The 12,906-nt window shown below is 32.9% G+C and overlaps 1 protein-coding gene across 1 annotated transcript in view; it reads right to left on the bottom strand.

Moving 5' to 3' along the window:
* si:dkey-11f4.7 (piezo-type mechanosensitive ion channel component 2) overlaps positions 1–12,906 on the bottom strand; it is a 293,659-nt gene that overhangs the window by 22,805 nt on the left and 257,948 nt on the right. The window contains 4 exon segments of the mRNA XM_052605318.1: positions 7,240–7,428; positions 8,693–8,840; positions 11,236–11,394; positions 12,527–12,741. Of these exon segments, the coding sequence (XP_052461278.1) occupies positions 7,240–7,428; positions 8,693–8,840; positions 11,236–11,394; positions 12,527–12,741 (711 nt within the window).

Raw genomic sequence — 12,906 nt, 5'->3', positions numbered from 1 at the left:
TAACAATTATGATTATAGAGCTCTCTAATTGAATTGTTACTAGTAACAATTCCAATTAGAGAGCTCTACAATTCATTTATTACTAGTCATATGTCTCCATTGACTTCCATTCATTTTTAATTATAGAGCTCTGCAATTCAATTGTTACTAGTAACAATTCGGATTATAGAGCTCTCTAATTGAATTGTTTCTAGTAACAATTACAATTATAGAGCTCTGTAATTCAATTGTTACTAGTAACAATTATGATTATAGAGCTCTCTAATTGAATTCTTACTAGTAACAATTACAATTATAGAGCTCTCTAATTGAATTCTTACTAGTAACAATTACAATGATAGAGCTCTCTAATTGAATTATTACTAGTAACAATTACCATTATAGAGCTCTCTAATTGAATTATTACTAGTAACAATTGAATTACAGAGCTCTTCAATTGATTTATTACTAGTAAAAATACACATTAAAGATATGTGTAATTGCAGAGCTCTATAATTGAATTACAGAGCTCTCTAATTGAATTGTTACTAGTAACAATTGGATTAGAGAGCTCTCTAATCGTAATTACTAGTAACAATTGAATTACAGAGCTCTCTAATCATAATTGTTACTAGTAACAATTCAATTAGAGAGCTCTGTAATTCAATTTTAGAGCTCTATAATCAAATTATTACTAGTAAGAATACAATTGCAGAGCTCTCTAATCGCAATTCTTACTAGTAATAATTAAATTATAGAGCTCTCTAATTCAATTGTTACTAGTAACAATTTGATTATAGAGCTCTATAATTAAATTACAGAGCTCTCTAATTGAATTGTTACTAGTAAGAATTAAGTTACAGAGCTCCATAATTCAGTTCTTACTAGTAACAATTAGAATTAGAGAGCTCTGTAATTGCAATCTTACTAGTTCAAATTGAATTACCGAGCTCTACAATAGCAATTCTTACTAGTAACAATTGCATTACAGAGCTCTGTAATCGGTGACATTTCATTATGCTAATCGTGCCTTATGCATATTCAACTGGGGTATATAAACAGGCAGGCGGGAAACTTTGGCGCCCCCAGCTGACATGGACGAAGTACACGGTGGAGAGGCAAGGCTGAGCAGTCTGCAATATCTGTGATTATGTGATCATGTTCTGTAGCCAAAACATTAAATTCAAACACAATACCATTTTAAAATCCCCAGGATGTCTCCTAATAAAATAAAAAGAGAAAATGCAGATAACACATTCATAAAAGAAATTATAGACATATTAGTGCTCTTAGTGCAAGTTGTCTAAAAACAAGCTGGTGCTTCCTACACTCAAAAAAAAATTTACTTTCACTTTTGCCAATATACTTAAAAAAATAATTTAACAATGTGAACTTAATTTAGTCTAGTTCATTCAACAAAAAAAGTTTGTATTGTCAGCTTTACTTAAAAATTATTTGTTCAGCCAACATACCATTGTTGCATAAAAGTAACAGATTAATAAAACCAATAGAGACTTGAATCTCATTGGCTGAGGATTTTGCAGTGTATTATGGGTAATTGTTTTTCTGTCACCCTCTTGCAGAAGTGTAGCACCATTAGATAGCTGCCTGAGTAACTAAGAGAACACAGTAGGGTTAAAGAGCTTGTTATAATAGTATTTAGAACAAATCATATAAACAAGTGGTTGTAAATGCAACTTTGTGTTTCACACATGTTTGTGATCTGTTTTGATCAACTTTAATCAAGAAATGGTTCCAGTGTTGAATTGTGTTGAGCGGCTGCACTCTAATTTATTGATTCAGTATTATGGACTTACTAAATCTTAATTAAAGAGTATGGTGTTTCTAAAGTGAATTTTTTTTTTTTTTTTTTTTTTTTTTTTGCCATCATTAATTACAATTTTCAGGTACGTTTTATTGAGTGTAATGTGGGACACTGAAAAGTCTATGATAAAAGTCCAAAATCTATGATAATGATGATATTAATAGTTATGATAATAATAATAATAATTATATTGATAATAATAATGATCATAATAGTAAAAGTTCTGAAAAGGCCAAAGTCTATGAAAATGATGATAGTAATAATAATGATAATGAAAATCGTCTAGTAATTATCTTCGTTATGGATGGATTGATTGATAATTGAACATCATCAGACACATAATACAATATGATAGTTTTTATGCATTTATTACAAAGACATTAGCCAACTATTTTCATAGGCTAGGTTATTATATATAATGTTAGCCTCATAGCATAATTGCCTAAGTCATTTTTTGGCCCAATTGAGATATCTGCCTAACTTTACTGTTCCACCACTGCTGCATCATCCTGCCTTTCTGAATATGTCCTTAGGCAATCACAACACTTATTAGAATCCAAAAACACTATCTGCCTAAGTCATCTCTTTGACTTAGGCAGTTTTGATACAAACAAAATGGCAGAAAACATGGGAAGACAGATGTCCAGAAGTGATGTATTAGCTCTTCTGTTTGATTTGTTTTCGTCTGGTAAGAGTTCATATTTCTTAAATTTTCTAGACACTAAATGTAATTTCAGTCAGTCAAAGGGATTATAAACTGTGTATTTAAACTTGACTTTTTTTGCTACAAGATATGATGAAGTAGCTAGCCAACACTAGCAAAATATAACCTCATTTCTGATCTTTACAGTTAAGAAACATCACCATAAAAAGACAATTTAGGCAATTTTAGGAAAGTGAAGTAATTTTTCAAGCATTTACTTCTTATTTTAAGTGCAAATAAAAGTAAAAATAGTAAAATAGCTATATATATATATATATATATATATATATATATATATATATATATATATATATATATATATATATATATATATATATATATATATATATATATATATATATATATATATATATAAATTAGACATTTTGACTAGACATAAGAAGTATTTGGAAAGATTTAGATTTTCTTTCTTTTTTTTTTTTTCTTTTTTTTTTGCAGTGAACCTATGAATTTAACATGATTTACTGAGTTAAAATACTCAACAGCACTCCATTTTCTGCTTTAATGTCAGGAAATAAAGTTGATACCCATGTAGTGGAGTTGGAGGATTTAGATGAGAGCAGATCTGAGAAAGAAGGTAATGGCGTAGACATGGGGCAACAGATAGAAGAGGAAACAGCCAGTAAAGCCTCCAGAGCTGAATCAGATCCTGATTTATCGTCAAATAGTGAAATCGATGACACTGTCTTGGATGAGGACTATAGACCTGAGAAAGATGACATCCCAGATAATGGTAGTGATACAGACACAGCTCAAGGAGCTGTCAGTGAAGGAGATGCAGGAGATGTACTTGAAACTTCTGGCGTTCAACGTCATAGGCGCCCAAGGCCAGATATGTGGAAGCGAGAGCTGATAAAGGAGAAGCATCTTAAGGGGGAGAATTACAAGAATCCAATGGGACAGGAGAGACCACCAAAGACCATGGGCCCACCCTGCACATCACAGCACTGCTTAAAGTCAGAGAAACGAAGTTGTTAACTATTGACTGAAGAGCATAGAACAGATATCTTCAACAATTTCTGGTCCATGCCTTTCTGGGAGATACGCAAGCTGTATATCCAGACTGTAGTACAAAATGTGCCCATAAAACAGAAGAAAGGTGGTGTTGCATCTAGGAGAACAACGTCCCTATTATACCACCTGCAACTGGCAGATAGACATAAACTACCTGTGTGTAAGAATCTTTTCTGTTCAACACTTTGCACCGCCCCCAGAACCATCGGATCATGGTTAAAATCCAAAACTGATCTGTGTAAACCCAAGATCAACAAGACTGGCCCATGTGTGCCCATATCAGATGTTGACCAGACCTTCCTGAAAGAATGGCTCTCTGGACTGCCTACAGTCCCATCCCATTACTGCCGTCAGGACAAATTGTACATCTTGTTTATGTTTAGGAGAATAAAAAAACTTTGGTTATGTTTGCACAGCACCTAAGTGGAACTTCGATTAAGGGTAGAAAAGAAAAACAGTGGTTAAGGTTAGACATTAATAAGAAATAACTTGATTAGGGTTGATAAGTTACACATCTTGGTTATATTTAGGAGAATAAAAAAACTTTGGTTATGTTATGTTTGCACAGCACCTAAGTGGAACGAAGTCATGGCATATTCTGCCTAAGTCACTTTTATTGGTAAGGCAATTGATGATGGATCTTTTTCTTTTTGCATACTTGTTCACACATCTGGTTGAATGTACTGTTATAATATCATTAAAAAATAACAATGTGATTTCTAAAAAAAATTGTTTTTTCTTGTTTAACCAAAAACATTGAAATATGACTTTGGCAATTATGCTATGAGGCTAACGATAATATATATTTTTATATATAAAAGAGTTAAATGCACAGTCAGAATTCCTCACTGTTCTCTTGTTCATTTTACTTAACAACAAACACATGCAACCACAACAGGCATAAGCTTATTTGAAGGCAAAATATAAAATCTTGCAACCTGGAGAAAAAAAAGAAGAAGAAGAAAAAAAAAAACCTAGATTTAACCTCAAGTCACAATTTATAAAAAAGTTTAAGACTACAAACACAATCATTCTATTATTGCATATCAATACTAAACACTGTAAATATTTAAAATTAATTTATACTCCTTAATATCAAGTTTGTCAAAAGGCTTTCATCTTAGGCATCATCTTAATTTTGCTTTAATGTGAACATGATTAATGTTACCTAAGTCTGTAAAATATTTCAGGATACTTTAGAACCACGCTACAGGGCTTTTATTTTGAAACGCACTTTTGTAGGCGGGATATCTGCAATCTGTTTTGCATCTCATGAATAGGAGTTTCTACTAGTAATAATACAATTATAGAGCTCTGTAATTGGAATTGTTACTAGTAAGAATTGAATTAAAGAGCTCTCTAATTCAGTTTTTACTAGTAACAATTACAATTAGAGAGCTCTATAATTCAGTTTTTACTAGTAACAATTGAATTAGAGAGCTCTCTAGTGGAATTGTAGAGCTCTGCAATTGGATTATTAGTAGTAACAACTGAATTACAGAGCTCTGCAATTGTATTCTTACTAGTAATAAATGAATTGTAGAGCTCTCTAATTGGAATTGTTACTAGTAAAAATTGAATTATAGAGCTCTTTAATTCAGTTGTTACTAGTAAGAATACAATTGCAGAGCTCTATAATTCAATTAGAGAGCTCTACAGTCATAATTGTTACTAGTAAAAATTTAATTATAGAGCTCTATAATTGTAATTGTTACTAGTACAAATTAAATTATAGAGCTCTTTAATTGAATTGTTACTAGTAAAAATATAATTACGACGAGTAACGCTGGAACGTTTTTTTGCTGAAACGGCCTCCCATACTTTAGCCATATGCAACGAGCATTCAGCGCGTACTGAGTGAGCGAGCGCCTATAGTGGAAAACGCAGGTTTTAAGAACATGCTTAATGTAATTGAGCCCCGTTACAATATTCCTTCACGAGCCCATTTCAGCCAGACCGTAATTCCTGCTTTGATCCAAAAAACATAAGCCCTATAGAGAACCAATTGAGTAAAAACACACTCAATATAAAGAGTTATAGAGTTCTATATAAAAAGTTACATCTTTGTATTTGTTCATAACTACTACAACAATATAACATTTAAATTTTTTTATAAGGAGCTGTTTTTGTTTTATACAGTATGCTGCTAAGAAAACACCATAGAAGATGAATAAAGAATAGCTCCATCATTGTTTAATGTAAAAAAAAAAAAAAAAAAAAAAAAAAAAAAAAAAAAACATACTTTGTTAGTTTTAATAAATAAAACATTTCTTAAAAATCAAGGAAATTTATCAAAAAAACAAAAAAAGTACTAGGGACAAATCTGGTGACTTCATGACTTGCCAGCACTTCTGTTGCAGTCACTATTTCATATTTGTTCCATTGTCTGACAACAGAAACAGATAAATATATCAATTAGAACAGCTTTATTTGGACATATTTGGAACACTGAAATAGAGAATGTGTGCACAGAGAGTAGGAGAGAAGAAAACGTGAAAAGGGCTGACATTAGGTAGACATCACAAATATACTAATTAGCATATGGCATCATTTAAGGACATTTAGAAACTTTTCAATCAGATTTTAGCTACTTAAAAATAGTTGGCAACACTGGGGCATTCTAAACTCATGTACAGTATGCCCATCAGTCACAAGAGTAAAACTTTTGTTAGGTAAAGAAAGATCTTTTTGGTGCAAAAAACATTTTAAACCTTAGACACTAACTTTGAGAAACATAATCTAAAAATCGGAAACTGCATTTAATGACTATCATGACCTGTAATCAGTGTAATATGTAAATAATACATTGTGTACAGATGTTCTTCGTCTTAAAGTGATTTACTGCTGTTTATGCTTTAGTGCATCAGCAAGTAACTAAACAATTAACTTCACACTGTTCCTGTTAGTAGCATAAAAAAGTTATCTATGTTGTTATTATATTACATTGCTCAGCGCCTATCTTATTTACACTGTATTTTCACAATGTTAGATATGATGAAAGAGTTTGTGAGATTTACCCATTGCAAGAGATCACTGCATTGTGTGATTATTAGACATTATTATAGTGTGTATGGCTGATGTATAGTGCTGCAATCTTTGATGCAATGGGAGGAGTTCCTCATACAATGCTATAATCAACACTTTTCATTATAATTTAATATTATAGTATCATAATATATAGTAACACAAGTGGCAATTTGTTCTTTTGAAAGGTATGTTACTAGCATTTGTAAAACTGAATTTTTTCATCTTAAATATATCTCTAGACTACAACCTATGCTCACCAATGTCAAATGCAGAAACGTTAAAATTTTGTAGATTTGAATCTTGCTAACTCTGTCAGTTTACATCTAGAATAAAGACCCAGTTCTTTAACTTGGCATGGACACAATACACTATCACATTTTTGTAATTCAAATCTTTTGTTTTCTGTAACTTGTCAATATCGTCAGCTGGAGTGCCCATGAACTCCAGTAGAGGGAACTCCACTCAAGACTATTGCATTTGGGGTCTGAACTCCATATCCTTTGACATACTTGAATCTGTAATCTGATTACTGCCTGTCTGACTATTCTCTAAATAAATATACTGCTAATGGATGCGAACTTCTCTAACTCTGCATCAGACACATAAAGATGATGTGGACTTGACTTATAGAAGAGATTACAATGTTATTCTTTAGTGTTGAATCACACACCTCATATCCAAGTATGCTCAGCTGGATGGACACATCTAGAGGTTGATTGGTTACTCCTGCTACAGATTTAACCAAAGACATAAAGAGAAGAGGGAACCAGACGATGCAGATGAGAGCAAAAATAATGAAGCCGCCCATTGTGTATTTTACCACCTTCTTCTTCCTCTGTCCACGTCGGTGAGGGTATTTCTATGGCAATAAAACATTGTATTATGTTATAGTATTTAAAATATCACAAACATAAAATAAGAGGGATATTTATAATAAAATATAACAAAAGGGAGTACACCGTTTTGAAATATAATTTAAATATAATTGAAATTCAAATTTAATTATTTCTGAGATGACATGTAGAGTATTTCCTATTATAAACAAATACTTTAAAAATATTATATATAAAAAAATACCCCACCCCCTAAACGGTAAATAAGTATCACTGCAATTTCCAATTCATCTTGTATTTTCTATTTGATGGCTATAAAATGACACAAAAGCACCAGAATGTTCTCAGTTTAAACACATTTACAGAAGGGATCAGGGGCTATAGAATGAGTAATAGTAACACTCATCAGAACTGCAGTGGTAGATCTTCTAAAACAACATGATCTGAGCTAGGTGTGTACCTGTGGAACAATAAAACGTTTTCAAAAGTATTACATGATTATTTTATTTGATTTATTTATTTGTAATATTTAATTGATGAAAAGTCTTAAAAAGTATTATTTTTACTCATGAGATGTCTTCATTTTAGATCAAATTTGATTTAGACAATTACTTTGTGGATTTGCTTGTTCAAGTGACAATTTGTGGCATTTAATACTGTAATCTAAGACTATTACATACTGCCTCCTCTCCTGCACATGAAAGAAAGAGAGAAGTTTTTATTCAAAATATCATCAATACTGTTTATTTGTTCCTTTATTTAACTAATTAAGTGGCCTTAACTACAATGCACTTATTGTGTTCATATTGTATTGCAAAACACTTCTGCTGGTATTGAGGTGGGATTCGGGTAAGGTTAGGGAAAGGTTCACTAATATAGGTATGTTTAAGGTGTAAGGGATGGATCAGTATTGTATTTTTAAATGTAATTACAGACATAAATTACAGATGTAATTACATGCGAGTATTTTTTAAAATATGTACAATGTAAAAACATGAATGTATCACACAGTGGTAATTTGTTTCCAAATGAATACACATTTGGTGAACTCTGACCTGTGAATTTATAGGACGAAAAGATGTGTGACTAATAGAGAAACTAAAAATTACAGGTTGACTTCTTTATTGAATTAAGAAAAAAAGATAAATGTGTGAGACATCTAAGATATGCAGTGTTGGAAGTACGGTACTGCAGAGAGTACTAGAGCATGACTTTATAAAAACGTATGATGTCACCTTTATGTATCAGTTTGGAAAGATAATAAAATTAATTTGGATGGCAAATTTTCACCTGTTCTGCTTCTCTCCAGCATTTGAGAATAAATATGTTGGCATAGATGTCCTCCACACAGATCCAGCTGGAAAGGCTTAGAGTTGTGTCTGTCCACACCCAGTCCATCACTGCCCTTAACTCAGTCAGGAATGGAACTAACCTGAACCTGTCCAAAAAAAAAAAAAAAAAAAAAAGGCCCATTTCATTTACTTTAAATTTAATCATTTAGCAGACACTTTTATCCAAATTGACTAACAAATGAGGAAAATAGAAACAATCAAACCAACAAAAGAACAACAAAATGTGTTGTTGACAAGTGCTGTGACAATTGCAGGTTAATAAGACAAACAGACATTGGCCTAAGATGACAACTACACAAGCAAATCAGCAATGCATTATGCTGCCAAGCTGCAACAATTATTCACACACTATAATTTTTGGGATTCCCATACTTTCTGACCGACTAATGAATATGTAATCATTCACAATTTTTATAAAACGTAATGCTGGCTTGACTGTAATGTGTCTTTCTTTTCTTTTTTTTATATAGCAGACTGTATGGCATTTTGAGGTTCTTATATAAGTATGCTACACTGTAAAAAAATAAATAATAATAATATTATGTTACATTTATGGTAAAATACTGGCAGCTGTGGTTGCCAGAACTTTTAAATGTTAATAAACCGGCATATTAAATTACTAATATCTGTTTTGAACCATTATAATACTAATAACCACCAAAAACAGGTGGTGATGAGAAAGTCACATGATGAATCAAAGCTCATCACAAACAGCTCTTCCACAAGCTGAGAAGGGATATGTGCACAGTGCAATGCACAGTGTTATTCACAGAAACATTGATTTAACCAGTGTTGGGCAGTAGCGTCGCTACAAGCAGCGAAGCTATTAGTTTAACTACATTTCTCAGTAGCTTGGTCGTAGCTTCGCTACTTTCTGAATCAAATAGCTTTTCAGTAGCGAAGCTCTTTTTTTTTACCAAGTAGTGCGCTAGCTTCCACACAAGCTACATTTTCGCAAGCATTTCTGAAGCTCAAACTCAAATCGGGAAATACAACCACTAATATCGCTGATCCTGGATCAGTAGTGACGCGACGGCGCTACTTCATCTTGTTCGTGTTTACGGTGGATGGCAACCCACCATCTTTATGATGCATTACCACCACCTTCTGCTCCGGATGGTACCACTCCATCATGCAAAAAATTATTTGATGAAATGATGGCATAGGGTGAGGTCAGAGAACAGTTAATCCCGAGGAGTGAGTCACCTTGGCCGTACCTCGACAAGTAGGCTACATGACACTGACCGAGATAACAGAGAGAAAATATGTTTTCAGATGCTGCTTGTAAAAATTATCAGGGTCCAGCCTCGCTATTTTATTTTTTTACTGTTTGGAGGTCTTGCATTTTTTTCTGCAAAGGCCTACAGTATATTAAGCATGCCCATGCAACAGGTGCATACACTTACTGGTGCGCACATTGTTAATTACATGTATTTTGATTGTTTTTGTTGCCAAATTGATAAGGAATACAAAAAACTATTAAACTAAACAATTACACCTGCCTATCTGTTTGACTGACAGTTTTGGGCACTGAGATAGCATTGACTTGTAATAAAAAAAAAAAGAGTGTCAATTTACATTTTTTAAATGCCTGATTTCTCCCAAAGTTTTTTCTCCATTCTGTCACTGATGGAGTTTTGGTTCCTTGCCGCTGTCACCTTTGTCTTGTTTATTTGAGTGTGCTTTACTGATTGCACAACACTATTGGAAGATAGAGCTGAACTGGATGATGACATTACTGAATCATCAATGATCTGTCTTTATCTGGAAATATGACTCTGATAATGTCTTCTTGCATTATTGACAAAACCAATTCTGTGTGACACTGTGAAGCTGCTTTGACAAAACCAGTATTGTATTACTTATTACTAAGTGCTATACAAATAAAGGTGACTTGACTTTACTTGACTTGAATGTTTGTGGTGGGGAGTTTGGTCAAATTATTACAGCACTATAACGAAAAGTTGTGCTAAATTAAAGATTTAAAGATAATTTGTGGTGCCATTTAGTCTATGCGCATTATTTCATCCATGAAAACATTCATCCTTCCCCTGGCAACCATGTCAGAAGCTGCAATTCCAAGAAATAAATCACCTGCCACAGCAAAGTTTTCTTTTTTTTTCCAATTTTTTTTCCAATTTTTTTTTTTTTTTTTTTTTGAGCATCCAATAACATAAATTAGTAATTTACACCAGTGTGATGTGGCTGCTGGGAAATCAACACTGGTTGTGGAGAACATTAAGGCCATACAGCAAATATATTATGAAGATATTTAAAAGGCCAGTGAAGGCATACAGCCAGTTAGTGTATTGGGGTGCAACCTCCTAATGTGTAGTTCAGAGAGCATACATAGAAAAGTATACCTTTAATTAAGCTATCCCTTTAGAGTCTTTATAGCATGCTAAGAGACCATTTTACATTCTATTGAATGTAGAGAAACAATAACCAAATCGTTCTTTGTGGAGTGAGTAATTTGCTTACCCCTGAAAGAGAAAGAGGTTGAAGTAGTTGTGGTTCTTGGTAAGGAAATTTCCAAGAACACGGTTTGGGTAGCCACATTTGATCTGGTAAGCTGAGAGTCCAAAATAAATGCACTTTACAAAGTACCAAAGTTGAGCAACTCGATTCCTGTTGAATCTCCTGAAATAAGAAACATTGCAGTAAAATGTATATCAGAAATCTCGTAATGGTATACAATCCATACTGTATTGCTATTGGTAAGCTATATTGTAGGCTTTACAATTATTAATTCCATTATAGCACACAACTAAAACGATAAACAAGCCCAATTCTTAAGTGATGGGTTACACCTTAAAAATGTCCCTGTATGTGTATGTAACCTGGGGAGACTTGGGAATGAGACATTAGCTGCCCCAACCATTTAAACCATTGGATACACAAAAGCCCCTTTCACACTGAGATTCCAGATAATACACGGGTAATGTGTCCCGGCAATTGTTCCCAGATCATTAGGTTTTAGTTCATTCACACTGCCAGTGATTTCCTGGGAATATGTGCGTGAGTTCACACACAACTCGTAAATGTCCCATAATGAGACGTGACACCAGGATGTGATGTGTAATGTATGAGTCGATAATAATAATAATAATAATAATAATAATAGACAAAAAATCCAGTCTAAGCTCTGCCCATCTCCATATTTTACCTGAAAACAGATACAAATCATTTTGAGATTGCTACGGATACAGATATTAACTGCACACCCCTAATATGAAATGTAAATACCCTTTGTGCCACCACATTACATTGCTAAAATAATTCAGTATCTGTCTTGTTTTAGCATATATCTAAATATCTGTAAACAAAATGCATTATATAAATTTTTTTTTAGAAAGTTTTCAGAGTTAATAATTATACACATTCATTCCCATTTGCAAAATATTTGTATTGTTACCATGTATATCAAATGTATACAATTTTTCATAGAGGGTATATCCATCTATTTATCTCTACTGATCGATCTATCTAAGAAGCCACCCACCAACTGCATCTGATGTTTTCAAATGGATGGAAGTTTTTTTTTGTTTTTTTTTTTTTCACTGTGCACTGTAAAAATTAGCTGCTGCCTTACATTTTTAAGTACAGTCAACTTAGTTCTTTAAATCATTTCAACGTAAATTACATAAAACTGGCTTTAAAAAATGGAACCTTGTAAAACTTATTTTGAGTTAAAGTAATGTAAAAACAAATGTTGTCATACATTAATGGTCATATAATTTTTTTACAGAATAGTTCTGCATTTATTCCTCACCTCTCTGTGACACCAGGCAGTATGAAGAACATCCAGAAGTGGATCCCAAACACAAGCACTACCTGGAAAACACACTTCCCAAGAAGAGTTTTACGGAGATATAGTGCTCGGTCCACAATCATAGTACTGAACTGGATGAGGAGCATGACGAGGAAAGCTTCAGGAACCTGGTCTTCTGACAGTGACTCTGTTATATCAGCAGCTGCGCTGTGCTTCTGTATCAATTATTCAATACACTTATTAATTGACACAAAAATAAACAGTCAAAACTTGTGCTGGTCATATCTCCACAATGAAATGCAATATGCTCAAATATTGAGGAAAACTTAAGGAGAACTGACTACATAATCTAAAATTGGTGGTTTACTAGAGATAATTTG

This window comes from Carassius gibelio, chromosome A9, assembly GCF_023724105.1.
Source record: "Carassius gibelio isolate Cgi1373 ecotype wild population from Czech Republic chromosome A9, carGib1.2-hapl.c, whole genome shotgun sequence".
Taxonomy (NCBI): domain Eukaryota; kingdom Metazoa; phylum Chordata; class Actinopteri; order Cypriniformes; family Cyprinidae; genus Carassius; species Carassius gibelio.
The sequence above is the reverse complement of the archived record's forward strand: the minus strand, read 5'-3'. Positions and strand labels throughout refer to the sequence as shown.